General features: G+C 52.1%; 1 protein-coding gene across 1 annotated transcript; it reads right to left on the reverse strand.

Moving 5' to 3' along the window:
• Positions 1-85: 85 nt before the first annotated feature.
• MEIOSIN (meiosis initiator) lies at positions 86-22,392 on the reverse strand. Its single transcript, XM_089902681.1, is given in 13 exon segments — positions 86-355; positions 957-1,046; positions 1,889-2,184; positions 2,186-2,365; positions 3,343-3,416; positions 3,837-3,992; positions 4,477-4,577; positions 5,411-5,519; positions 6,525-6,695; positions 7,578-7,712; positions 9,154-9,265; positions 14,824-14,914; positions 20,369-22,392. Coding segments are annotated over 13 exon segments (1,803 nt in total). The 5' UTR covers positions 20,440-22,392; the 3' UTR covers positions 86-138.
• Positions 22,393-23,414: the final 1,022 nt, after the last annotated feature.

Genomic DNA, 23,414 nt, shown 5'->3' on the forward strand with positions numbered 1-23,414 from the left:
CTGGAGAAGTTCTGGCTGCCCCGTACCAAGGCAAACGCACAAAGCACCGGGGTCAATAAATAGCCACCTCCCACTTGGGGGTGCCTGACTGAGGGGCTCTGCACTAGCGGCGGTGATGCCCAGGACGAGGCAGCCTCTTCACCACCGGCGCCTCGTTTCAGACCACGGCTGCAGGGGCTGCGAGGCAGTGGTGGAGGGGGTGAGGCTGCCCTCACGCGCGGTATGGGGGCGGCGGGCCTTCTCAGCCAGCAGCTGGTAGAAGGGCTTGGGGGTCTCCCAGTCCTCGTCCTCGCTGCTGGAGCTGACCTTCTTCACGATCCGGTTGTGCCGGCGACTGAACCTGCGCGCTTTGGTGCTGGGAGAGAGGTGGCAGGATGGGCAGGGTTCCTCGGTTGCCTCCCGACCATCTCTGTCCCACCCCCAGTGCTCTGGCCCCAGCAGTGACCAGGGCCTGGGCTGAGGGGGCGTCCAGGGCTTTATTTGGCCCCAGCGGGGGAGCCACTGGCTCCCGTGAGGACCTGTCACCATCTGCACACGTGCACATGTGTTTCCGGGGCCAGTTACAAGCTGGGCAGGTGGAGAGGAGAGGGTTTCAGGAGGGAGGGGGCATCAAGAGGGGAAGAGAAGGAGAAGACCAAGCGACAGGGAAGTTAAGACCCAGCTTTGTGCTCTGAGAAACTCCCTGTGGCAGAGAGGGCAAAGGAAATTTAGGGCAGTGGGGTCCAAATCCAGAATTAAGCTGTTTGCCCTTCGAAGTTACAGGCAGGGGTAGAGTGCTGCTCTGCTTCTGTCACCCCAACTCTTTCATAAGAGCTCGTGACACCCAAATCTCCTGCCCGAGGAAACTCCCAACCTGTTTCCAACATCACAGAGCTCAAGGCTCTGAAAATCAGAGCAGGATGAGAAGCAGGGGCCTCGCCTCTGCCGCCCACACCTTCTGGGCAGGGGCTTCTCACCAATATGGCCTCCGCTCCTTCAGGGTCATCGTCCGCCAGAGGTGGGCCAGCTCCTTGGTGGCAGTCGTGGATGCGGTCCCAGGGCAGGCTCTGGGGCAGGAGGGAGCAGGAGGTGAGGAGAGGCCTGTAGCCTCGCCTGGCTTGGGCGAAGGCCAATGGTGTGACCACACAAGGGTCCCTGGCCCTCTCAGAGCCACAGCTTTCCAAAGCTGAGAACTCGGATCTTTCCGTGTTGCCCTGAAAGATGCCTCCTTTCGCGCCCCCTGGAGCAGAGGTGGCAAAGAAGGGGGCTGGACTAAATGGTGGTTGGAAAGGGGCCACCCCGTGTCTTGGGACCTGTATCCGCTGCTCCAATACCAGCACCACCTCTTCTCCACAGAGGCTGCAGACTGGCAAGATCGGTTCAGGGCTAGGCGCCTGATACATCATATCAAGTCGGCCCCAAGAACTTTTGCTTGAAATCTTAGAAGCGAGGAGCTCTCCTCCCACAGGGTTGCTGGGGCGGGAGACAGGACGCGAGCCTGAAGCTCCTGCAGGAGAGCCTGCCCCAGCCCGGCCCAGCGTGATGGAGCACAAAGCCAACCCAGAGCGCGGAGTGGAGGGGGACAAGGATCCCGGGCAGCGTCCTTTGAGCCCAAGGACCAACCACGTCTGAAGGTGGCTCCTCTTTTTTCAGGTTATATAAATTAAATTAATTATATTAATTAGTTCATTATATTAATTAATTCAAGCCAGTTAGTTTCCTATTTTTCCTAAGTCTGAGCTGAGTTTCACTCCTTGCAGTGCACAGGCCCTGACCAGTGCCATGGGGCCAGGAGGAGGCCGGGAGAGCGTGGCTGAGGAATGTGTCGGCAGCAGTGGGTGGCATGCTCTGCGGGTGGATGGACAGTGAGGTAGGGCCCCAATCAGGGCTGAAGAGGACGCCCTCCCACCTGATGTACTGCTTCCGGTTCATCCTGCAGAACATGATGAAGCCGTTGACACACTTCTTCTTCATCTGGGTGGGGCAGGGGGTTTGCTTGCTCTCCTTGGGCTTCACAAGGCCCCTGACCACCCTGCCCTTCCTCCCGGCTGCGGGCAGGGCTGAGGCCCGCTGGGTGGGGGTCCACGTATAGTTCTCATCCTCATCGCTGGAGGACTGCAGGCTCTCGAGGTTGGCCTGAACATCCTGGGTGGGAGACAGAGAGGTGAGGGCGGGCAGGAGACGCGGACTGACCAGGCGGATGGCTTTCTGTCTCCCTCACCTCCTGCTGACTCCACACCGAGTCTGTGTCCGTGTCCTCCGAGCTGGGGCTGCACAGCACCTTGCTGTTCTCACACAGCGACAGGTAGCAGTGGTCCAGCGAGACCAAGGACTGGCACCAGCTGTGGGAGTCGGGAAGGTCTTCGGGGGCCTCAGGGGGTGTGTCCTGGGGGGTGAAGGAGAAAGATGGGAGGAGACGGAGGGGGACAGTGCTGTCCCTTCATGGCCCCCACTCACTGCTTTCCTAGGAGGTCACACGAGCATCATCACAAACAGCTCAGGCTCAAAACAGCCTCCAGATGCCTCCTCAGAAATTCAAGCTAAGTTTCCCCTGTTCCCACAGGGGGTTGGAGAGGAGGTGGATGGGGGTCTTCTGCCTCCTATTCTGGGGCACTCTCTCTCAATCCCATCAGTTTACCACCTTGCAAAGTAGCCGTGATGCCCCGGGCAAGTCTTAACTCCTCTGAGCCTCAGTTTCATGCACAGATGGTGTCACTACACATCCTCTGCAAGGCCGAGAGGCACTTGGTGCAGTGGCTGCACTTCCAAGAGCTCCGCTAAAGGTGTCTATTTTTGTTTCTACAGCAGATTCGGCTATTCATTGAGGCAGGGGGCCACCTTCCCACACACTGGAGGGGGCCACACCCTGGGGACCGGAGCTGGGGCTGCCCCTCTGGCAGTCAGACGTTGAACTGCTGGAGCAGACGGTGCTACAGAAATCAGCCCGGGGGCCTGGGAAGGAGGCTCTTTCCAACTGAGGATCCTGGGGGTCACCGGCTGTTTTCAATTTCCTCATCTGTCAAATGGGTTCACAAGAGAGCCTGACTCATAGAGCAGTCATAAAATTATGTGGGGTCTTTTCTGGGCACCTGGCAGCTTTCAGCTTTTATCCTTTGTGTCTGGTTCATTCTAAGGGCCCAGCACAGAGCAGGGCGCCTGGTGGCCAGCAGGGAGTGTTCAAAGGATGGGCGGGCAGGTGAGGGCACAGATGGTGGATGAGTCTCTGGAAGGATGAGGAGAAGCATGATGGATGGACAGGTGAGTGGGGGAGGAGCTGAAAGGTCGAGGGGACAGATGAGTGGATCAAGCAGGTGGAGAGAAGGATGGACGTGTGTGTGGACAGATGCATGGGCAGACACCTACCTTCTTCTGTAGTCCCTCAAGCGTGCAGGCAGAAGGTGAAGACGCAGGATCTAAGAATACTTCTTCAAAGAGAGCTGTCGGGGGCGGGGAGGGAGACCAGAGGGGTGGCTGGGACAGAAACACCTCTCTCAGGGCACCGTGCCTCTGTCCCGCCACCCCTGCTAGCCGGAGTGCCCTTCTCTGTCTTTGGCTTTGGGATCTTCTGCCCCAAGTCCAAATCCAGCTCACAGGCCAGCTCCCGTGGGGAACCACCAACCTGGGCAGAGTGAGTGGGTCCCTATTCCAGGCTCCTGGAGCCTTCCACGCGCCACGCTGGCCTGGGGCTGCTCCCCACCAGGCTGTGGGCTCCTTGAGGGCTGGGATGGGATTCATCCTGGGTGGGATTCATCCCTGGTTATCCAGCACTGCCAGCACAGGGCTGCACACTTGGTGGGTGTCACTGCAGGTGTTTTTTCTGAATGAACCAAGCATCAGGTCCAGCCCTGGGTGCTCACCTTGGGTCAGGTACTTGGTGCCATCCTCCAGGATCTGATCTGGCTGCAGTTTCCCCGGGGAGCTGAAGAGGGAGGGGCTGAGCCCTAGGATCTCGCTCCGGTGGCCTGTCGCATTCCACTTGTCAATCTGGGGAGGCCCCAAGGCGAGTGGGCTCCCTGAAAAGGAAATATCAGGCTCGAGGGTGTGTCAGAGGTTGCCATCTCCCCCAGCACAGCAGCTGGCTTTGAGCAGATGGTGCCAGACACTGGGGAAAGGTGACTGTCAGTTCCTTGTGGTGAGTGCTTGGAAGAGGAAATTAAGAGGCACGGTGCCTGGCATCTTGTTAGGAATGGCCAGGAAAAAAATCAATATCATCACGTGCCAGATCCAATAGACTGACTTTAGCTATCTGGAGCTCTGTGTTGAGAAAGATTCTGAGGCAGTGTCTGGGATCAACAGAAAGAGTAATGATTGATCAGCAACGTCTTCCATGGCAACTGATGGCTCAGGGACAGTGGGCAGGCTGTGTGTTGCCATCCCTGTGCTTAGTGGACATCCATCCCTTTCCCACTCTCCCCCCTTCCACAGACATCCTCAGAAGGAAGGTACCAAGAAGACCCCACTCCAGGCTACAAGGAGGACAGACAGAGCTCCAGTCACCATGGGCGCTGCCCTTTGGGGTCCAGGCAGGAAGCCAAGGGTCAGCATCTGGGGACTCCTTGTCCACCTCCTCGCTGTAATCGCACAACACCAGCTTCTGCCTGCAAGAGGAGGAATTGAAGAGGCAGACCTGGAGCCCCGGGCTGGAAACACCGTGGGCCCTGGGGCGAGCCCTTTCCCCTTTGGGTGTCTCAGTGTCACCCACTGTGGACTAAGACAGGGATCTCTCCGTGCCGGCCGCTGGGGGGTGCCCGCCCTCAAGGAGCCTCAGCGCTTGTAAGGAGAGGCCAGCTGTAATCAGAGCTGACTAAACGGGGGCAGAGCTGGATGGGGCTTTGAGGAGGACACCGACGGTGGGCAGGGCAGGAGGGAGGACCAAGCTGAGCTAAGCTTAAAGGATGGCTAGTTTTCCAGGTGGACGAAGGGATCAAGCTTCCAGGAAGAGGGAACAAAGGGTGAGAAGCCCAGAGGGGACATGGGCCTGGCTCCCGCAGGGAGTGGCGAATATTTGGTGGTGTTAAGGGTAAGGTTTGCAGTTGAGGAGCAGGAAAGGGGGCTGGCAAGGTGAGCTGGGACCAGAGAGGGTCTCAAATGCTAATTAAGGTATCTGGGCTCTACCCAACAGGAGGGAATAGCTTAAAGCCAAAAACTGACATGATCAAGGTCTTGTGTGTTAGAAAAGCCATGCAGGTGACTACTGGGGACAGGCTAGAGGGCGGGACGGGAGGCAGGGAGAGGATGCGGCCCTGGTCAACACGTAGGAAGCAAGGCTTTCCCTCGAGCTCACGATGCCTGACGCAAAGCTAGGCCCTCAGAGGTGCTCACTCCACAGATACCAGTCAAGGGTGGTGATTGACCCCATTTCTCACCAAGCCTTAGCCAATCCCACCAAACGCCTCAGCCTCTTCCACTCACATCCCTGGGCTTCCCTTACCTGGGACGGGGCTGGGTCCTGTTGAGAAAATGGATCCTCTCAACCCGTTGCTGGGCCTCGAAGGCAGGGTAAGGCCCCGCATCCTGGGCACTGTTTTTGCAACAGCAGCCTACGGGGGGGTGGGGCAAGTCAGGATGGTCACTCCTGTGTCTGGCCCAAATCCTGGGACTCACAGAGGCAGGGACGGAGAGGTGCTGGGGTACGCCACAGCCTATCCCTCCCCCCATCCCAGCCAAAACCTCAGGCTCTGGGGCCTCTGTGTGAGGTTTGGGGGCTCCCTGAATCACCTGCAGGTTTCTGGAATCCCACGTCCCTGTCAGAAGCTGTAAGGAAGATAAAGTCCTTAAGCAGAATGATGATGATGAAGACGACGAGAGCAAACAAGTATATGGTGCTTACCAAGGCAGCACGGTTTTAATCTTAAGTTTTACATACTACTCGGTAGCCCTTTACCAAAGGGTACGGTTTTTATAATACCCATTTACAGTTAAGTAAACTGAGGCATTGAGATATCAAGTAACTGGCCCAAGGTCACAAGATTAGCTCAAGATCTGGGACACCCTCCTTCCCCAGGTGGGTCAGGCGCCTCCTTGGGGCTCCCACAGCCTCCTGGGCGACCCCAGGAAGTGAGAGCGTGGGATTTCTTCACTGGACTGTCACCGGCACCGCTCACGTGGCCTGGCCCAGAGGAGATGCTCTGGGAGGAAAGGCTGAAGGGACAGAGGAATAGGATGACCTGAGGCCTCGCCTTCCAGTCGCGCCCGTATCTCCTGGGGGTGTCACACCTTTGCAAGCTGGCAAAGGGATGGGGATTCACAAGAGCGTCTGTCTGGCTGCTTCAAGTGAAGGAAGGCTCACGAGGCGGCCCTGCTCTTGCCTCCAGTTCTGTGACCCTGTCCCCTGCTTACACCCCCAACAGAGCCTGAAGGGATTCCGTTGTAGAATCCCTGGCGACTAGGACTGTGCCTGGGACATCGAGGGTGCCCGACAAGTGGTATATAAACGAGTGGTTAAGTTAGTGGAGAGGAAAGACACCAACTTGAGATGTCACAGTGGACGCTGTTCTCAGCCATATGCAGCAGTGTCAGCCAGGATCTTCCTCCCTTTCTGTCACCTTGAGACAGGGATGACACAGCCTTGGGGTGACTGCAGGAGTCGAGGCATCTTGGAGGGGTGATGGTCGCCACCATGTTTCCTCCTCTCTGGTCTGGGGATGGGGTAACCTGCTTCTCGGGCTGGTCCAGGGCCAGACAGCGACGAGGGTTCTGGGCCCGGGTCTGGCGTTCTGGGAGAGCAGAGAGATGGCGTCAGACAGGGCTGGGGGCCTGACTGTCACCGGAGGGTGTCTGAGGTGGGGGTCTTTGCTCTGGGCCCAATAACCTGCTTCAAAGCTTTGTCTGGCCTGGTCACTCAGTCCTTCCCGGAGAGGCCCAGATCCTCAGTTAAAGACCACCTAGTCGGACACCCCCTTGCCCTGCCCACACGTTAGAATCACCTTGCGAGCTCTGAAAATACTGATGCCCAGGTTCCACCCAGATCACTGAAGCCCGACTTTCTGGGTGTGAGGCACAGGTAATGGGCATTTTTAAAAGCACCCCAGTGATTCAGATGTGCAGCCAGAGCTGGAAATCATTGATTAGGTCCAACTCCCTTTTTAAGGACATGGAAACGGAGGCTCGAAAAGGGGAAGGGACAGGTAGTGTTAGTAGCAAGGCTGAGGTGGGACCTGGGACACTTGCCTCCCGCACTGGGGTCCTTCTGTCACCCCACACTCCCTGCTGCCCTGGCCTGGGGATGGATGACTGGGCAGAGGGATGATAAATGCTGACAGCAGCTTCCATTCCTGGGCACTGGCCATGTGCCCCATCACTTAAGCACTGCTTGAGCGGCATGCGCCTGGCTCCTAATCTGAGGACCACCCTGTGGCAGGCCCTCCAATTTCCAGACCAGGAAGCTGAGGCTCACAGGAGAAGAGTGACCCACCCCCAGGCCTCAGAGCTAGGAAGAGGAGGCACCACAGCTGAACCCAGGCACATCTGAATCCAGAGCCTTGTCAAGGGCTCAGGTTTGCCGACTGGGCCTCCCGGGAGTGGGGACGGTCCTGGAGAAGGAGCCCCGCTCCCATCTGACCCCTGCACCCTCTTCTGTCCCCACTGACGGCTTGTACCTGATGCTTGGGCCGGCTTCTTCTTCCGAGGTTTCTGGCAGCCTCCCCAAAGATGGGACTCATGAGAGTGTGGGGTGCTGGATGGGGTGGAGTGTCTCCACTTTGCTGGGCCTGCGGCCGGCTTCCAACCCAGCCCTGCGCAGGACGGAGAATGAGGCAGGTCAGATGCCCTCACCCTTATCCATCCTGAATGCTGCCTCTGGACAGCACTTCATGATGGACAGGGAGCAGGGAGGCTGCCACGGTCCCCAGACTGACTTTACAAATGGGGAAACTGAGGTCCCGGGAGGAGATGGGACCTGGCTGAGGTTGTGTAGCCAGGTGGCAGAAGTACAGGCGAGAACTCAGTTGTCCTCAGGGCCATTCCGGGCCTCGGATGAGAGGAAAGACAGACCCAGCACTTCCCAGATGCTTCCCCGTCTTCCGCCTCCCAAATCAGTTCTTCCTCCAGCCTCCTCAAGATGGTAGGGGCTCCACCACCCACCCTGGGTGGCCCGGGGCCTCTCAACTCTTCCTCATTAACGTCTCCCAAGGACTTCCCTGGCGGTCCAGTGGTTAAGACTCTGCACTCCCAAGGCTGGAGGTATGGGTTCGACCCCTGGTTGGGGAACTAAGATCCCGCGTGCTGTGCGGCATGGCCAAAAAAAAATACTCCCAAATTTACCTACTTCTGTCTACACCCTCAGCTACGGTGCTACATTGGCCTCATCATCTCCCATCCAGATCACCCCTAACAGTATCTTCACTCATCTCCCCCACTCCACCTTCTTACTTAATAGCAAGTCCCCACGCTAGATGTCAGGCACCTCTTCCTCAAAGAAACTCTGATCATGGCTTTCCTCTGGTTTAAAGGCCTTCAGTCATTCTCATCTTCTTCATCTCCCTCCTCCGCCAGGCGCTTGAGGCCCTTCAGAATCTCGTCCCTGCCTCATCTTCTACCCCTCTTGCCCGTGTATTCCTCCCACCAGTAACCACAGCAGCCGGCACACATGGCATGGGATGACTGGCTTGTTCCAGGCGCCGTGTTACAGCATTCTTTACATGTATTAACTCATTCAATCCTCAAAACAAACACAGAAAGGGGGTATGGGTCCATTTTGCAGATGAGGAAACTGAGGCACAGAGCAGTGTAGGTCACCCACAGGTTTCTGGAATCCCACGTCCCTATCAGAAGCTGATAGGACTGTGCCTGAGTTGGGACCTGGCTCAGGAGTCTGCGCACATCATCTGGGTGCTACACGACCCCTCCAGTCATACCCAACTGCTTGCCTGTCCCCGGACGTCCCACAGGTGTCTTCTCGTGCCTTCAGACTCTTGTTCACCTTGTTTCTTCTGCCTGGCATGGTTCCCCCTTCCCTGTCCTCGAAGGCCCAGCTCCGAGGCCCCTCCCACCACAGTCTTCCCAACACCCTCCTCTGGGGTCACAGCACTTTGGACATCCCTCTGACTTGTCCCGTGAGACAGGCTGTGAGATCCAGGAAGGACTGGACCAGTCTAAGTCACTCAGCGTCCCTGACAGCCAGGACAATGGTTGGCACGTAGCAGGCGCTGGGAAACGTCGGCTGAACTTACTTACCCCCCAGTCCTCCGTTCCCATCGGTGGTGTGGAATTCGAGCAAGGCCTTGGCCGCATCGATTTTTCTCTGGAGGTAGTGAATGTAGTACAGGACGTGCAGCAGAATCTCCTTCTGCCCCCAAAAGAAAGACAGGGTTGAGCGGGGGCCTGAGATGATGTGAGGCTGCTGGGGACCGGGGACCCTGCCCCAACAATCCCCCCATTGGCAGAGAGGTTCCTATTCTGCTCTTTAGTCCTCACTGTGGCCCAGTAAGCCGGCGGTTACAGCTAAGGAAACGGAGGCCCAGAGCGTTAAAGGGACTTGCTGGGTTACAGAGAGGAAGTGGCAGAGCTGGGATCTGAACCCAGGCCTGCTTGCCTCCTGGTCCAGTTTTGGGGACACATACTGCTCAGCTTCCCACCACTGGCCCTTGGCACACGCAAAGCCCTCCTCTTCTCCCCAGACTCCCTCCCTGGCTTCTCCTCCTTTGAGCCTCAGCACAGTGTTCTCCCCTTCTGGAAGCTTTCCTGCCCTCCTGACCCCTCACCCAGGCTGGGTCAGATGTCCCTCCTCTGCATTCTTGTAAAACCCTGGGCCTGTTTCCACCAAGGCGCTTGCCACAGTGTTTTATAATTATCTGTTTATGTATCATTCTCTCCCATTGACCTTGAACTAGCTGAGGGTAGAGACTGTAGATAATTGATTTCTGGATCCCAAGCACACAGAATCGAGAGGTGACTTAGTCAGTTATCACTGAAGGAATGCCTCTTCCCCACAGCATCAGCGGGCATCCCCCAACCAGCCACCAAATACTGGCTGGGCCGGTATTGGAGACACTAAGCTAAAAAAGATACTACCCACTAAGAGCCATGTGGAAGGGTGAACTAGACACACTTTTGTTTGCCTTCATGGAACTTACAATCCAGGGAGGGCAGCGGACCTTAATAAACTCATAATTCATAAAAAATTATCAAGTGTGTGATAAGCATTATGAATAAAAGAGCATAACAGGTGACTCTGAAATTAGACTTGGGTGTCCAGAAAGGCCTCTCTGAAGTGGCAGCATTTAAACTGAAGACTGAAAGGAGTTAGCCTGGTGAAGGAAGAACACCCATAAATATTTTTTGGATTGAACTGGATCCCCAGAATAACAACAAAACCGTTAGCAGGAATCTTCCAACCCCAAATCAGGAAACATGGTCTGGGGGGGTGGGGGATACATTGGGAGACTGGGACTGACATATACACACTACTATATATAAAGTAGATAACTAATAAGGACCAACTGTATAGCACAGGGGACTCTACTCAATACTCTGTAATGGCCTTTATGGGAAAAGAATCTAAAAAAGAGTGGATATATGTATATGTATAACTGATTCACTTTGCTGTACAGCAGAAACGTACACAACATTGTAAATCAACTATACTCCAATAAAAATTAATTTTAAAAAAGGATGGTCTCATGAGGTGACTTATGTGAAATCGTTCCATAAAATATAATACAGTCACTGAACTTATTTAACCTGATCCAGGGAAGGAAGCTATAATCTAACTAAGGAATAACGTGACACAGCCAAGAGATTATTGGTTTGGGGCCTGGCTCCAACCTGCCACTTACTGGCTGTGCACTGGGAGCGGGTCATTTTACTTCTCTGGGCCTCGGTTTTCTCATCTGTGCAATGGTAACGAGGATATTCATTCAGCCTCAGAGGATTATCATTAGGACGAAATAAATTGGTGTGTGTGAAATCGCCCAGCACAGAGCCTGATAAATCAGTTAGTTGTCCAATAAATGCTTAGTTGATATCTGGATGAGAACAAACACCTTCATCGGCTTCTCAAGGGATTAAATAGAAACCTTTGGGGGCTTCCCTGGTGGCACAGTGGTTGAGAATCCGCCTGCCAATGCAGGGGACACGGGTTCGAGCCCTGGTCCGGGAAGATCCCACGTGCCACGGAGCAGCTAAGCCCGTGTGTCACAACTACTGAGCCTGTGCTCTAGCGCCTGCGACCCACAACTACAGAGCCCGTGACCCACACTACTGAGCCCGCGTGCCGCAACTACTGAAGCCCACGTGCCTAGAGCCCGTGCTCCACAATGAGAGAAGCCACCACAATGAGAAGCCCGCTCACCGCAACGAAGAGTAGCCCTGCTCTCTCCAAGTAGAGAAAGCCTGTGCACAGCAACGAAGACCCAATGCAGCCAAGAATAATAAATAAAATAAATTTACTAAAAAAAAAAAAGACCTTTTCTATCTTTGTATAAGTAGACCATGAGTTTTTCAAGAGCAAATCCTGTCTTTTTAGCTTAGTATCTCCAACACCAGGCTTGGCACATGGTGGGCATTCACTAAGCTAATTCTCTGTAAACTGTAAAGCAATATAAAGTGTCACTTATTATTACTAGCACAAAGATTTTATGCAGAAGGCAACAGGGCATCAACTCAGATTTCAGGACAGAAAGAAAGCTTGGTAATTGAAACTTTGGGAAGGTTAGCTCAGGGGCTACACCAGAGGTTCAAATCCCAGAGACTTCCTGAAGGTAAGATCGATGCAAACTATAACTGTCTCAACAGAGGGAAATTCATTCATTCATTCATTCAGCAAACATCTATCGAGCATCGAGTGACAGAGTGGTGGAGGGTGTGGGCCTTTGGAATGAGACACATCTGACTCACTCTGCCATTAGCCAGCCGTGCCTCTCTGGGCAATATGACCCCTCTGTGCTCCTGTTTCCTCGAACCAAAAAATGAGCATACTCATACTCATCTCACAAGCCTTGGGGGGAGGATTAAATGAGAAAATGTAGGGATTTCCCTGGCAGTCCGGGGGTTAAGACTCCAGCGCTTCCACTGCAGGGGGCGCGGGTTCCATCTCTGGTTGGGGAACTGAGATCCTGCATGCCTCATGCCATGGCCAATAAATAAATAAAGTAGCCATCTCAAAAAAAAAAAAAAGAGAGACAGAAAATGTATATAAGAAGCTTGGCATCCACTGTCTGACACCTAGAACTCTCAGTCAATGGGGAGCAACTGTTATTGTTATCTGCTCTGTGTTAGGCCCTGGGGTGCTGGGGATAGAGATTCATCCATTATGGTTTTTACCTTTGCAGAACCCTTCATCTAAAGGGAATCAGAGAGGGACTTCCCTGGTGGCGCAGTGGTTAAGAATCCACCTGTCAATGGAGGGGACACGGGTTCGAGCCCTGGCCCAGGAAGACCCCACATGCCACGGAGCAACTAAGCCCGCGAGCCACAACTACTGAGCCCGCACGCCACAACTACTGAAGCTCACGTGCCTAAAGCCCATGCTCCGCAACAAGAGAAGCCACTGCAATGAGAAGTCCGTGCACCGCAACGAAGAGTAGCCCCCGTTCGCTGCAACTAGAGAAAGCCCACGCGCAGCAACAAAGACCCAATGCAGCCAAAAATAAAATTAGAAAAAATAAAATAAGATAAAGGGAATCAGAGAAATGGAAACAATCACAGTAATGAGCAGAGGGCTGTGATGGTCAGAGGGATGGGAAGCCACGGACCACATGGGGCAGGGGCACTTAATCAGCCAGGATGGTGAGGAAGGATACCACGGACCTAAGCTGAAGCCTAAACCTCAAACACGGGCAAAACAACGCATAATAGCTCCCACAGTTTATTCAGCAGTGGACTGAGCACGTCACACAGCCCTTGGACGAGCTGTGATGATGCATGTCAGGCAGCCTGGTCTGGTGGGAGGCTGGGGACTGAGTGGGACACTGGTTGTACATGGAGCAGGGGGCCCAGGAATGAATTTAAGGGAGGATGAAGATGGGGAAGAAGTGGGATTATTAAGACAGCAGAGAATCAATGGTAAAGAAAGTGGGCTGAGGCCTGGGGAGGATTCCACGAAGAGATGTGGTCATCTAGTCAGTGATGAAATGCTGCCTGTGCCCTGACTCAACTGTCATTCCTCCAGGGCAGGGGCTGTGTCCCAGTCATCTCTGCCTTGCCCGACAAGAACTTATAGTGCCTACGCACACCAGATACTCAAATGTTGGAGGACAGAGGGCAAAATCCCTCAGATATTTTTTGAGCACTGTGGTGCTCTGCATAATGCCTCCCCCAAAGGCGTCCACGTCCTAGTCCCCGGGACCTGTGAATATGTTGCCATGTATGACAAAGGGGACTTTGCAGATGTGATGAAGTTAAGGATCTTGAGATGGGGAGATTATTCTGGATTGTCTGAGTGGGCCCAGTGTAATCACAAGCGTCCTTATGAGCAGGAGGTTGGAGGGTCAAAGGCAGAGAAGGCGAAATGACAACAAAAGCAGAGGTAGAGGAGAGACTAGAAGATGCTACGCTGCTGGCTTGGAAGGGGCTGTGAGCCAAGGACCATAGGCGGCCTCTAGAAGTTGGCAAAGGGAGAGGAAATGGATGCTCCCCTGGACCCTCCTGCTGACACCGTGACTTTAGTCCAGTGGGACTGATTTTGGATTTCTGACCTCCAGCACTCTGAGAGAACAAAGTTGTGTTGTTTTAAGCCACTAAGTTTGTGGTAATCTATTAGAGCAGCCACAGGAAACTGATACAAGCACCTACAATTAAGAGGGATTTAGGAGAGACAAGCAGCATGATCTGGTGATGGATGGGCTGTGGCTGGCAGGGAGAAGGATAGGGTTAGGGTCGGGCAAATCTCTCCCAAACACCCGCTGCCCTGAACCTCTCTGAAGGCAAGTATAACATTCTAGGTCAGATCAGTTATTGTGCGTTCAAATCTTCCTCTTTTTTTTCTTTCTGGCCATGCCACACAGCTTGCAGGGTCCCAGTTCCCTGAACCAGGGATCGAACCCGGACCCCAGCAGTGGAAGCACCAAGTCCTAACCACTGGACCACCTGGGAAGTCCCTAAATCTTTATCTTCTTGACCAGATTCTAAGTTCTCAGAGGAGGAGGGCTGGGTTTCAAATTTCTTTGCTTCCCCTTGTTGCCAGTTGAACAGCTTCTGACATCTGACAATCTTTCCATAAATGGCTGATGAATGAATGAATGAGGGACTGAATGAGAGAAACTATAGCAAGAAAACATCACACCAAACCTTCCAGATCTCTGAGTCTCATATTAAGTTGTTCGTCCTGGGAGCAAGTGTTAGCTCAGCACTATAAACATTTATTGAGTGGCCACTGGGGAGGCACCGAGAAGCTTTATCCCTACCTCATGGAGACGATCCCCACAAAGTCACAAAAGAAGGCACCCGGAAAGGGAACCGACATTTGTTCAGGCCCTGTCATGGCTATCATGTCACTTTGGTCTCACAATATCGCTGAGTAGGAGGAGTTATTTTTTTCTTGTTTTATAGCTGGGAAAGCTGAGGCTTGAGAGGCTGATAACCTGAGCGAGCTGCCCAGAGTTCTGCAGGTGTGGGGCTGGAGGGCTCAAATGCAGGCTGTGTGACCCCCAGAGGGATGACCTTGACCCAGCACCTTGCCTATTTTTCCCCTCCCAATTCCCCCTGCCTCCTTTGCAGGAAAGAATCCCCCAGGCTTCTAGTCATGGGATCACAGACTCCCAGAAATTCCCAGTCAGGACCATTGCCATGTCAGTGCTGTCACTGGGTGGGTCTGTCTAGGTTTCCTAGGACAAGGGAGGTCAACCCAATTGCTGATATGTTCAGATCTGCCTCCCAAATCCACCTCATCTCCTTCAGCCCCCTTACCTTGGTGAGCTTCTTGGTACTGGTCCTCAGGGCCACAGGTAGCAGCAATGCCAGCTCTTGCAGTTTGTTGGTGTGGTTTTTACTCGCCCTCCTGTTTTGGGGCAAGAGCTGGTTTGGGTTAGGACATCCGAAATGGAATTTGGCATCTGACCCCCCAGACCGCTTGTCTCAGGGTTCCCCAGCTCAGAGAAGCTCCCTGCCCCAGGCACCCAAGACAGAAGCCTGGGCATTGTCTGCACTGCTCACTCTCCCCCATCCCCTGGTCCAATCAGTCACCAAATCTTGCCCATTCCTCCTCCAATCCCTTCTCTCCGTCCCCTCGCTCCTGCCCTAGTCCATGTGCTGACATAGTTCTCCCAGCCTTCCATCTGGCTTCCTCCAAGCCACACTCTCTACAAGAGTCACGGTGATCTTTCTGAAACACAAACCTGCCTATGGTTTTCTCATCTGTGCAAAAGGAATGAGGATATTCTTTCAGAGGCAGAGGGCTACCAATAGGACTGAATACATTAGTTACTTAATAAGCACTTCAAACCTCTCAATGCCATCCCATTATGAAGGATCAAGTTTAAACCCTTACTTAACATGGCTTATAATGCCCCCCATGGCCTGGCCCGCCTGACCCTCCTGGTCTCATCTCTTACTTCCTTTCGTTCTCTCCCATCAATGGACCCCAACTCCACAGGACAGGTGAGGTATCTCTGCTCAGGTCCCCCTGCCCCTGTGCTCATGCATTTCTCTGGTCCCTGCAGTTGGGTGAGAGCTGAGTAGGGGGCACCGCTGTATCTCCAGCACCTAGAACAGGGTCTGGCACACTGCGGGAAGTCATCGCCTATTTGCTAAATGATTGAATAAATAAGGGCATGAAAGAAGTTGACTCCTGAGCAGATGCAGAACTTCCAGGAATCCATAATTCATAATATATCCATGTACGCACACCTGTACCCCTCTCTCCTGATGGATGGAGACACAAAGACGTTGGAGTCTCTCTCCCAAATTACCGCTGCCACTACTCCTGCTACTTCTTTGGGAAGGCCCAAACACCTCGTCTCCACCAATCCTTATCTCACCTTCCTTCAGGGCCTGATTCAATTGCCACCCGAGGAAGCCTCCCCCGACCTCCCCTGTTTTTCTCCCCGACTCTGAATGTCCACAACACTTTGTGTCACCTGCAGCACTGCCCAGCCCAAAACACTTCCTTGATTACAGATGTATCTTTGGTTCCTACTCAGACCCAAGAACTGACACCCCCTCTTTGCCAGGCCCTGTGCTGGACACTGTGGAAAGGGAGAGGAATCACTGTCCTGCCCTTGAGGACATGGGGGAGCAGTGTGGGAGACACTTATCTCCCTAACCCAACTCTGAAGTCCTGAAAGAATCGTTCTCGCTCATTCATTCAGCAATTACTTAGTAAGCCCCTACTATGTGCCAGGAAGTGTGATCGGTGACAGGGACAAAAGACTATAAAACCACTACAGCCCCTTCTAGAGACTACAATGCAGTCGGGGATAAAGTCATTCATCAAATTGTCACACAAATAAACATAAAATGGCAACTAGGACCAGAACCAGCTGTATAATTTGCTGGGGGTGGGGGGCATTGCAAATGAAACTGTGGGTCCCCTTGTTCAGAAATTAAGAATTCTGGGAATTCCCTGGTGGTCCAGTGGTTAGGACGCCGCACTTTCACTGCTGAGGACCCGGCTTCAATCCCTGGTCCAGGAACTAAAATCCCGCAAGCCGCACGGCCTGGCCAAAAAAAAAAAGTGAAGAATTTCAGGATGGTGAGAGCAGAGCATTAAACCAAGCATTGGGCTCTTCTAAGCTCAGGGCTCTGTGACTGCATGAATCACATGTCCCTCCTGGGGACAAAGGAGAGGTGCTGCTCGGTGTTATGGAAACTTGTGATAGGTGGTTTTGATCTAACCTATGAGGTTTTTCCAGAGGAAGGAAACCTGGCCAGAAGCTGCTCTGAAGGATGAGTGGAGCTGCATCAGTGGAGGGGGAGAAGGAATGTTTCAGATAGAGGGAGCATGGAGAAGTCAGAGGAAATAAAGCTGAAGTGTCTGGAGCACAGAAAGCAAGGAGTCCTGTGGGGTGAGATGAGGCTGGAGGACGAGGTAGGGGCCAGATGACGCAGGGTCTTATGGGTCTTACAGGCTCACAGTATGAAGTTTTGCCTTTATCTGAAGCCCAACGGGAAGCATTAACGTGTTTTCTGCAGGGGATGGCATTTCTAGTGCACCCTCCCAGAACCACCACGAGTACAGGAGACTATACGTATTAGTCAGCTGAATGAAGGAATGAAAGAAAAACAAAACCACCAATTGGTCTCTAGTTCTTTCCTGATAGAAACCATAATTTCGAGGGGCAAGGATGGGTGCTGGGTTTCTATCCGTGGAGAAACACTGGGTAGGCTTGCCTGGCCCTGATATTTATTTTCTGCATGCAACTTTCCTGCTGTTCTAGAGGACTCCCTAGAAACTCCAAAGAGAAACAGCACAGAAAGCCAGGAAGAAAAAGTATCCAGGTCTATTTAAGTTCAAGGTGCTATTTGACCATGTCTGAGAAAAAGGGTTTCATATCAACTAGTCCCTGGGTGTTTCCTCTGGGTTTTGCAAAGCACTGAGAGAGCCTTCTGCACAAACACAGGAGTTCCAGGAAAAAAAAAAAAAATTGGAGGGAGAAAAAGGGTGACTAGGAAATGCAAAATCTTGGCCGCTCTTGGGCAGCGGTCCTGAAGAGGTGTGACCTGGGGCTCTGCTCACAGGGGCCTCAGGGAACTGGGCACTCGCTCTCAAGGCTGCTCCTTTCCTGGCTGGATGGTTTTGGTTTCAGCCAAGTTCTTTCCCCAGAGTCTGTTTAATTTTCACCCACTAATCCCAGCTCTGCCCTCTGATTCTGTGGGGAACAGGCCAGCTCCGGCCACATGGGTCTTTTTCTGCTTCTTTCAACTGCCAAGTTTATTTCTGCCTTAGGGCCTTTACCGTTGCCTCCACCTGGAATGTTCTTTTGCCCCGATTTTTACACGGCTGATTTCTTGCCATTCCGCGCTTAGCTTAAATGTAATCTCCCTAGAGGCCTTTCCTGACTACCTGATCTAAATAAGCACATTCTTGGTCACATCCCCATATCCTTTATCAGCATCTGAAATCTTTCTTTCTTTCTTCCTTCCCTTCCTTCTTTCCTCCTTCCTTCCTTCCTCTCTCCCTCCCTTCCTTCCTTCCTCTCCTTCTCTCTCTCTCTTTCTTTCTTATAAATATAAACATAAGGAGAGGGATTTTTTTCTCTCCCTTTTTTTTTTTTTTTTTTTTTTTGCAGTACGCAGGCCTCCCACCGCTGTGGCCTCTCCTGCCGCGGAGCACAGGCTCCGGATGCTCAGGCCCAGCGGCCATGGCTCACGGGCCCAGCCGCTCCACGGCACGTGGCATCCTCCCGGACCGGGGCAAAAACCCGCGTCCCCCGCATCGGCAGACGGACTCCCAACCACTGAGCCACCAGGGAAGCCCTGTCTCTTTTATTTATTGCTATATCCCAGACTGACTTATCCATCAGGTAGTGTAAGCACAGTGCCTAGGTCTGGTGCTACTTTTAGGGGCTTATGAGAATGTTTTAATTTCTTTTAAAACCAGAAGAGAAATAAATGAATATAATTCAACTTGGATTATATTCATATTTATACCAGTGCTGTCATAAACTATAATTTTTAATGTTTTTAAAAATATTTTATTTATTTGGTTGCTCTGGGTCTTTTGTGGCACGTGGTCTCCTTAGTTGCGGCTTGCCAGCTCCTTAGTTGTGGCATGCAAACTCTTAGTTGCGGCCTGTGGGATCTAGTTCCCTGACCAGGGATTGAACCCAGGTCCACTGCATTGGGAACACAGAGTCTTAACCACTGCGCCACCAGGGAAGTCCCTTAATGTGTTTTTAATGCAGGAGCTGGAAGAAGCCTTAATCAAGAGCCAGTCCAAATGTGTCACATTAGCTATGGGAAAACCAAGGCCCAAACCCTAATTTGCTTTAACATGTGCAGGAACTTAAGAGTAAGAGCTGTCCCAAAGTGGGACAAAGCAGGGGGCAGTCCCAAGAAGCAGCATAATAGTTGGTTACAAGGTTCAGCTTTTGAAGCAAACAGATCTGGTTGAAATCCCAGCTCTGCCACTTGCTGTGTGACTTTGGGCAAGTGCTTTCATCTCTCTGAGCCTGTTTATAATTCATTTACAAAATGGAGGTGGCTGGAAAGTGTGATCTTGTCCAGAAGGTGTTTAACACATAGGGAGCGCTCACGAAATGTTAGTTCAAGACAGAAGGTAGACAGTCATTTGTTGGAACGATTTAGGGATAAGGGATGCTGGAGAATGGGGTGGGGGTATTGTACTGGATGACTACTGTTGATAAAACTGTTGTTTTTGGTTGACCGACATCCCATTCCTCCCTTTTCTGGTAATAGTTCCCTTTGGTGAATGATCCCTCCCCACTCTCAGTCCATATCGTTCAGAGAAGCTGACCCCAACCTCCCCTTCCACTAGGGAGCACTGAAGCAAGGTCTAGCCAAGAAGTCAAGTGATTGATTCAGGACTGCGGTTGTAACCTAGGCTTGACCAATCAGAGTCAACGGATCCTGGAAAGAGACTCTCTGCTAGGCTTGTCAAGTTGGCAGGATATGGACCTGGAGTGGCTGGGAGCCATCTTGCCCTCACAAATGGAGAGCCAACACAGACAAGAGCAGAGCAAAGAGAGGCAGATTCCTGGCCATATCATTTAACTCCTCAACTAGAACCAGCCAAGCCTGATGCCCCGGAACTTTTTGTTTAAAGGAACCAATAAATCCCCTTTTACGCATAAGCCAGTTTTAGCTAGGTTTCTGCTAATTGCAACTAAGAGTCTTTATTAATACAAAGACCCCACATCTAGAAAGGGGGGAAAGAGAATGCATTGTTGGTGACCTCTGGAATTCCAGGAGGAAAAGGCAAGCGAGAGAGGCATTCTTCATTTTCTTCATTTGCCCCTTCTGAGCACAGTACCTAAGTAGAGAACCTGAACAAAGCAGACACTTATTTTTGGAGTTAATAAATGAAGACATAGGTGGGCGGGAAGTCACTGGGGAAGACAGTGGGGAATAAGATGAACTCTGGCTCTCTTCTTTATCCAGACTTTGGAGGAAGGGAGAAATCTGATCCAACCCTCAATCTGCTAGGAAAATCCCCTCTGTACGATTCCTGACACTTGGTAGGTGCTTGATGGCAAAATGAATATGTGAATTAAAGAAAGGAAGGAAGGGCATTTAAGAAAATCAGGATGTCAAAACCTGCAAGGGCTTAGAGATGATCTTTGCCAACTACCTCAGAGTTCTCTCATCTTGAAATGGCGGTAATATTCGCACCTACTTCCTCGTGGAGTTGTTGTAAGGATTAAAGGATTTTATACAAACAAAAGGCTTAGCAAAAAGTCTGGCAAACTAGTAAATGCTCAGTAAACACTACTGTTACTATTATTCAACCAGAGTGGCTGGGGCTGTAAGGGAGGTGGGCCGGGGGAACACTTACCTGTCCCTGGGACCCAGGAAGTTGGTCCTGGGCTGTTCAGGGAAACACAAGTGCTTGCTGGAATCCCACATCTGCAAAGAGGGGAAAAGAAAGAATTATTAGTGACCTCTGGGATTCCAGGAGGAATGCACAGCTTGACAGGCAGCCTCATTTCCCCCACCATACTCCTTTGAGCACTCAGAGATCCCAAAATAAGTCCCCAGTCCCCATAAACACAGGTCAAGAGACCAAATTAAAATGCCCAAACTCTAAACTGAAGTCCATGAATCTCAAATTGCAAATTGGGGCCCATAAATCATGATCCAGACCTAAAACTAAAAGGAGCAGATTCCCAAACTTTGACTTCAGAACTTCAGTCTTAACAGTGAAATGTCAGACCCTGCAATGGGAACCACATCTGAAAACTGTGGCTTGAGATCTCTAAACTGTGATATTAAGATGCTAAAACTATGTCTTTAAACTCCCAAAGTGAGGACCTAGAACATAAAAAGGAGGCCATCCCAAACCTAAACGCCCTGAACTCTAATACTGAGATGCTCTAGACCCCCAAACTGTTAATTTCTGATCTCCAAATATGAACCCAATCCTAGTATTAAGAACACAGACCAGGGCTTCCCTGGTGGCTCAGTGGTTAAGAATCCGCCTGCCAGTGCAGGGGACACGGGTTCAAGCCCTGGTCTGGGAAGATCCCACATGCCCTGGAGCAACTAAGCCCGTGTGCCACGACTACTGAAGCCCGCACGCCTAGAGCCCGAGCTCCGCAACAAGAGAAGCCAGTACAATGAGAAGCCCGCGCACCGCGACGAAGAGTAGCCCCCGCTCGCCGCAACTAGAGAAAGCCCACGTGCAGCAACGAAGACCCAGCGCAGTCAAAAATTAAAATAAATTAATTAATTAAAAAAAGAAAAAAACACAGACCACAAACTTTAATATTGAGAACCCAAACCCTAAAGTAAAAAATCCAATCTCCCCAAAGCAAACCTCAGTCCCCCAAATTGACCTCAGATCCTAAAACAAAGACCTCTAGATCCCCAAACTGTCACTTCAGACCCTCAAATTGTGACCCCCAACCCTAAACTGAGATCTCACCCGTGAGTTCCACTCTCTAACCCAAACTCTAAAACTGAAGCCTCATACTCAATGTGGGGGACTGCAGGCCCTAACAATTCTCAAAGTTCCAAACTGTGATTCCAGACCCTAAATCTCATACCTCATACTCTACATTGAGATTCTAGACCCTAAATCTACACTGAAGCTTCAATCCTCCCAAATTAGACCCCGGACCCCCAAAATGCTATTCTAGACTTCCAGATCCCCAGACTAGGATCTCTGATTCCAACAGGAAAGCTTCCAGCCACAAAACCCAAGACCTTCAGATTTCCAAAACAGTTCTCTCCAGACACAAATCCCGAGACCCCAGATCCTAACTTGTGACCCCCAAATCCCCAACACTATTCAGAGACTTCGTATCTCAAACTTGAGCGTGGATCCCCAAACCTAGGCCCAGCCTCAAACCCAAACTCCGGCTCTGCTGCTTGGGTCCTGCCTCCCCCAGGGCCCGGGCACCCAAGGCACAACCGCCCTCCCGTCTGTCTGAAAGTCCCAGAGGGAGGCCACGACCACGAAGTGGACCCCAGGCTCCCCTCTGGCCGGCTAGTCACCCGACCCGTTCCCCTTGGCCTCCAGCACCCGCCTCAGGACGTGCACAATGGCGTGAGCAGCCCCCTTCTGGTTTTGCGCCAGCCCCACACTTGGGAGCCCGATCAGACAGCGTCTCGTGCTGGTCCCGGTAGGCTAGCTGCGTGCGCGAACCTCAGGCCGGCCTCAGCCACCACGTTCCAAGCGTGAGGTGGACGCGAATCCCCTTTGGCGCGAGGCTCCTGCGCGAGGCCTGAGGAGGAGAGCAAGAGCGAACTCCTGAGGCCAGGCCACGCCCTCAGCAGTTCCCGCCAAGATGTGCTGGGTGCGAGACTGGCAGGGTTCGAGTGGCCGTGCGCACGCGCGACTGGGGAAGGCCCTGTCTTCCACCACAGAGCTAGCCTGGCCTCGCGCCTCCTGACACAGTCTTTGCCGGTGCGCGCCAAAGTGCCGACCAATCAGCGCTCGCTCAGCTGCCCGCCTTTTCGGCAGGTGCCGCCCCTCAGGCCACGCCCCCAGACCTCTTCTGAGGTCCCGAGCCAGTGGAGCCTAATGAGGAGGCGGGGTCTCCCTAACTGCCAATTCTCCGGAAGCAAGGGAGATGTGACCAGTCTCCCTTCCCAACCTCTGGTGTCCCGTTGCCAACTTTTCTCTTTAGCGCATGTCTAAGGAGGGCCTATGCCAAGCGCTATGCTACAAGTTGGGAATTTAGCCAAAGTCTTCCCAGTGCAGTTGGGAAGGCTCACAGACCGTGAGAATCTAGTGAGGCACAGGCTGCATTAAAGAGAGAGAAATTGAGAAAAGATTCAGAGGAGGGCCATTGGAATCGAGCCTTAATAGCGGTTCCCCTCATGAAGTTGTTATGTTCCTTAATATAGCAAACTTTCCATTTTAGAAAGTTCACTCTCATGGCCCGTGAGGAGGATGGACAGGAAAATATAGCTTAAGGGGAGACGATCTAGCAACCTAGTGGAGAGCAGAGGCCCTGGGGTCCAACACATTTCAGTTCAAATCACTTTGTTGCTGTGTTGCCCTGGAGAAGAATCTCAATCTCTTTCTGCCTTAGTTTTTATAAATTTGGGATAATTCTTGGGTCCTGTGCATAGTGTCTGGCATATAATTTAACATACAATAGATATTTACTCAACATTTATTTACACTCTTCTGTGTGCTTGAACAAGATACAAAAAGGTGCCTGTCTTCGTGAATCTTTTAACTATGATATGTACAAATTTCTAGTGCATGGAGCTATCCTCCCTCCTAAAGCTTAAGGCTAATTTCCTTATGTGTAAATTAGGAGGTGGTGGTAAGAAAACCAGGGGGAAAAATGGATGGGAAAGTGTTTGAGAAAGTACAAGGCACTGTTAATTATTATGTTAATCAGTTTAAGTGAATCGGTAAACTTGCT

This window comes from Delphinapterus leucas, chromosome 20, assembly GCF_059928025.1.
Source record: "Delphinapterus leucas isolate spDelLeu-1000000601 "Yukka" chromosome 20, BTC_Dleu_Yukka2, whole genome shotgun sequence".
NCBI classification, from domain to species: Eukaryota; Metazoa; Chordata; class Mammalia; order Artiodactyla; family Monodontidae; genus Delphinapterus; species Delphinapterus leucas.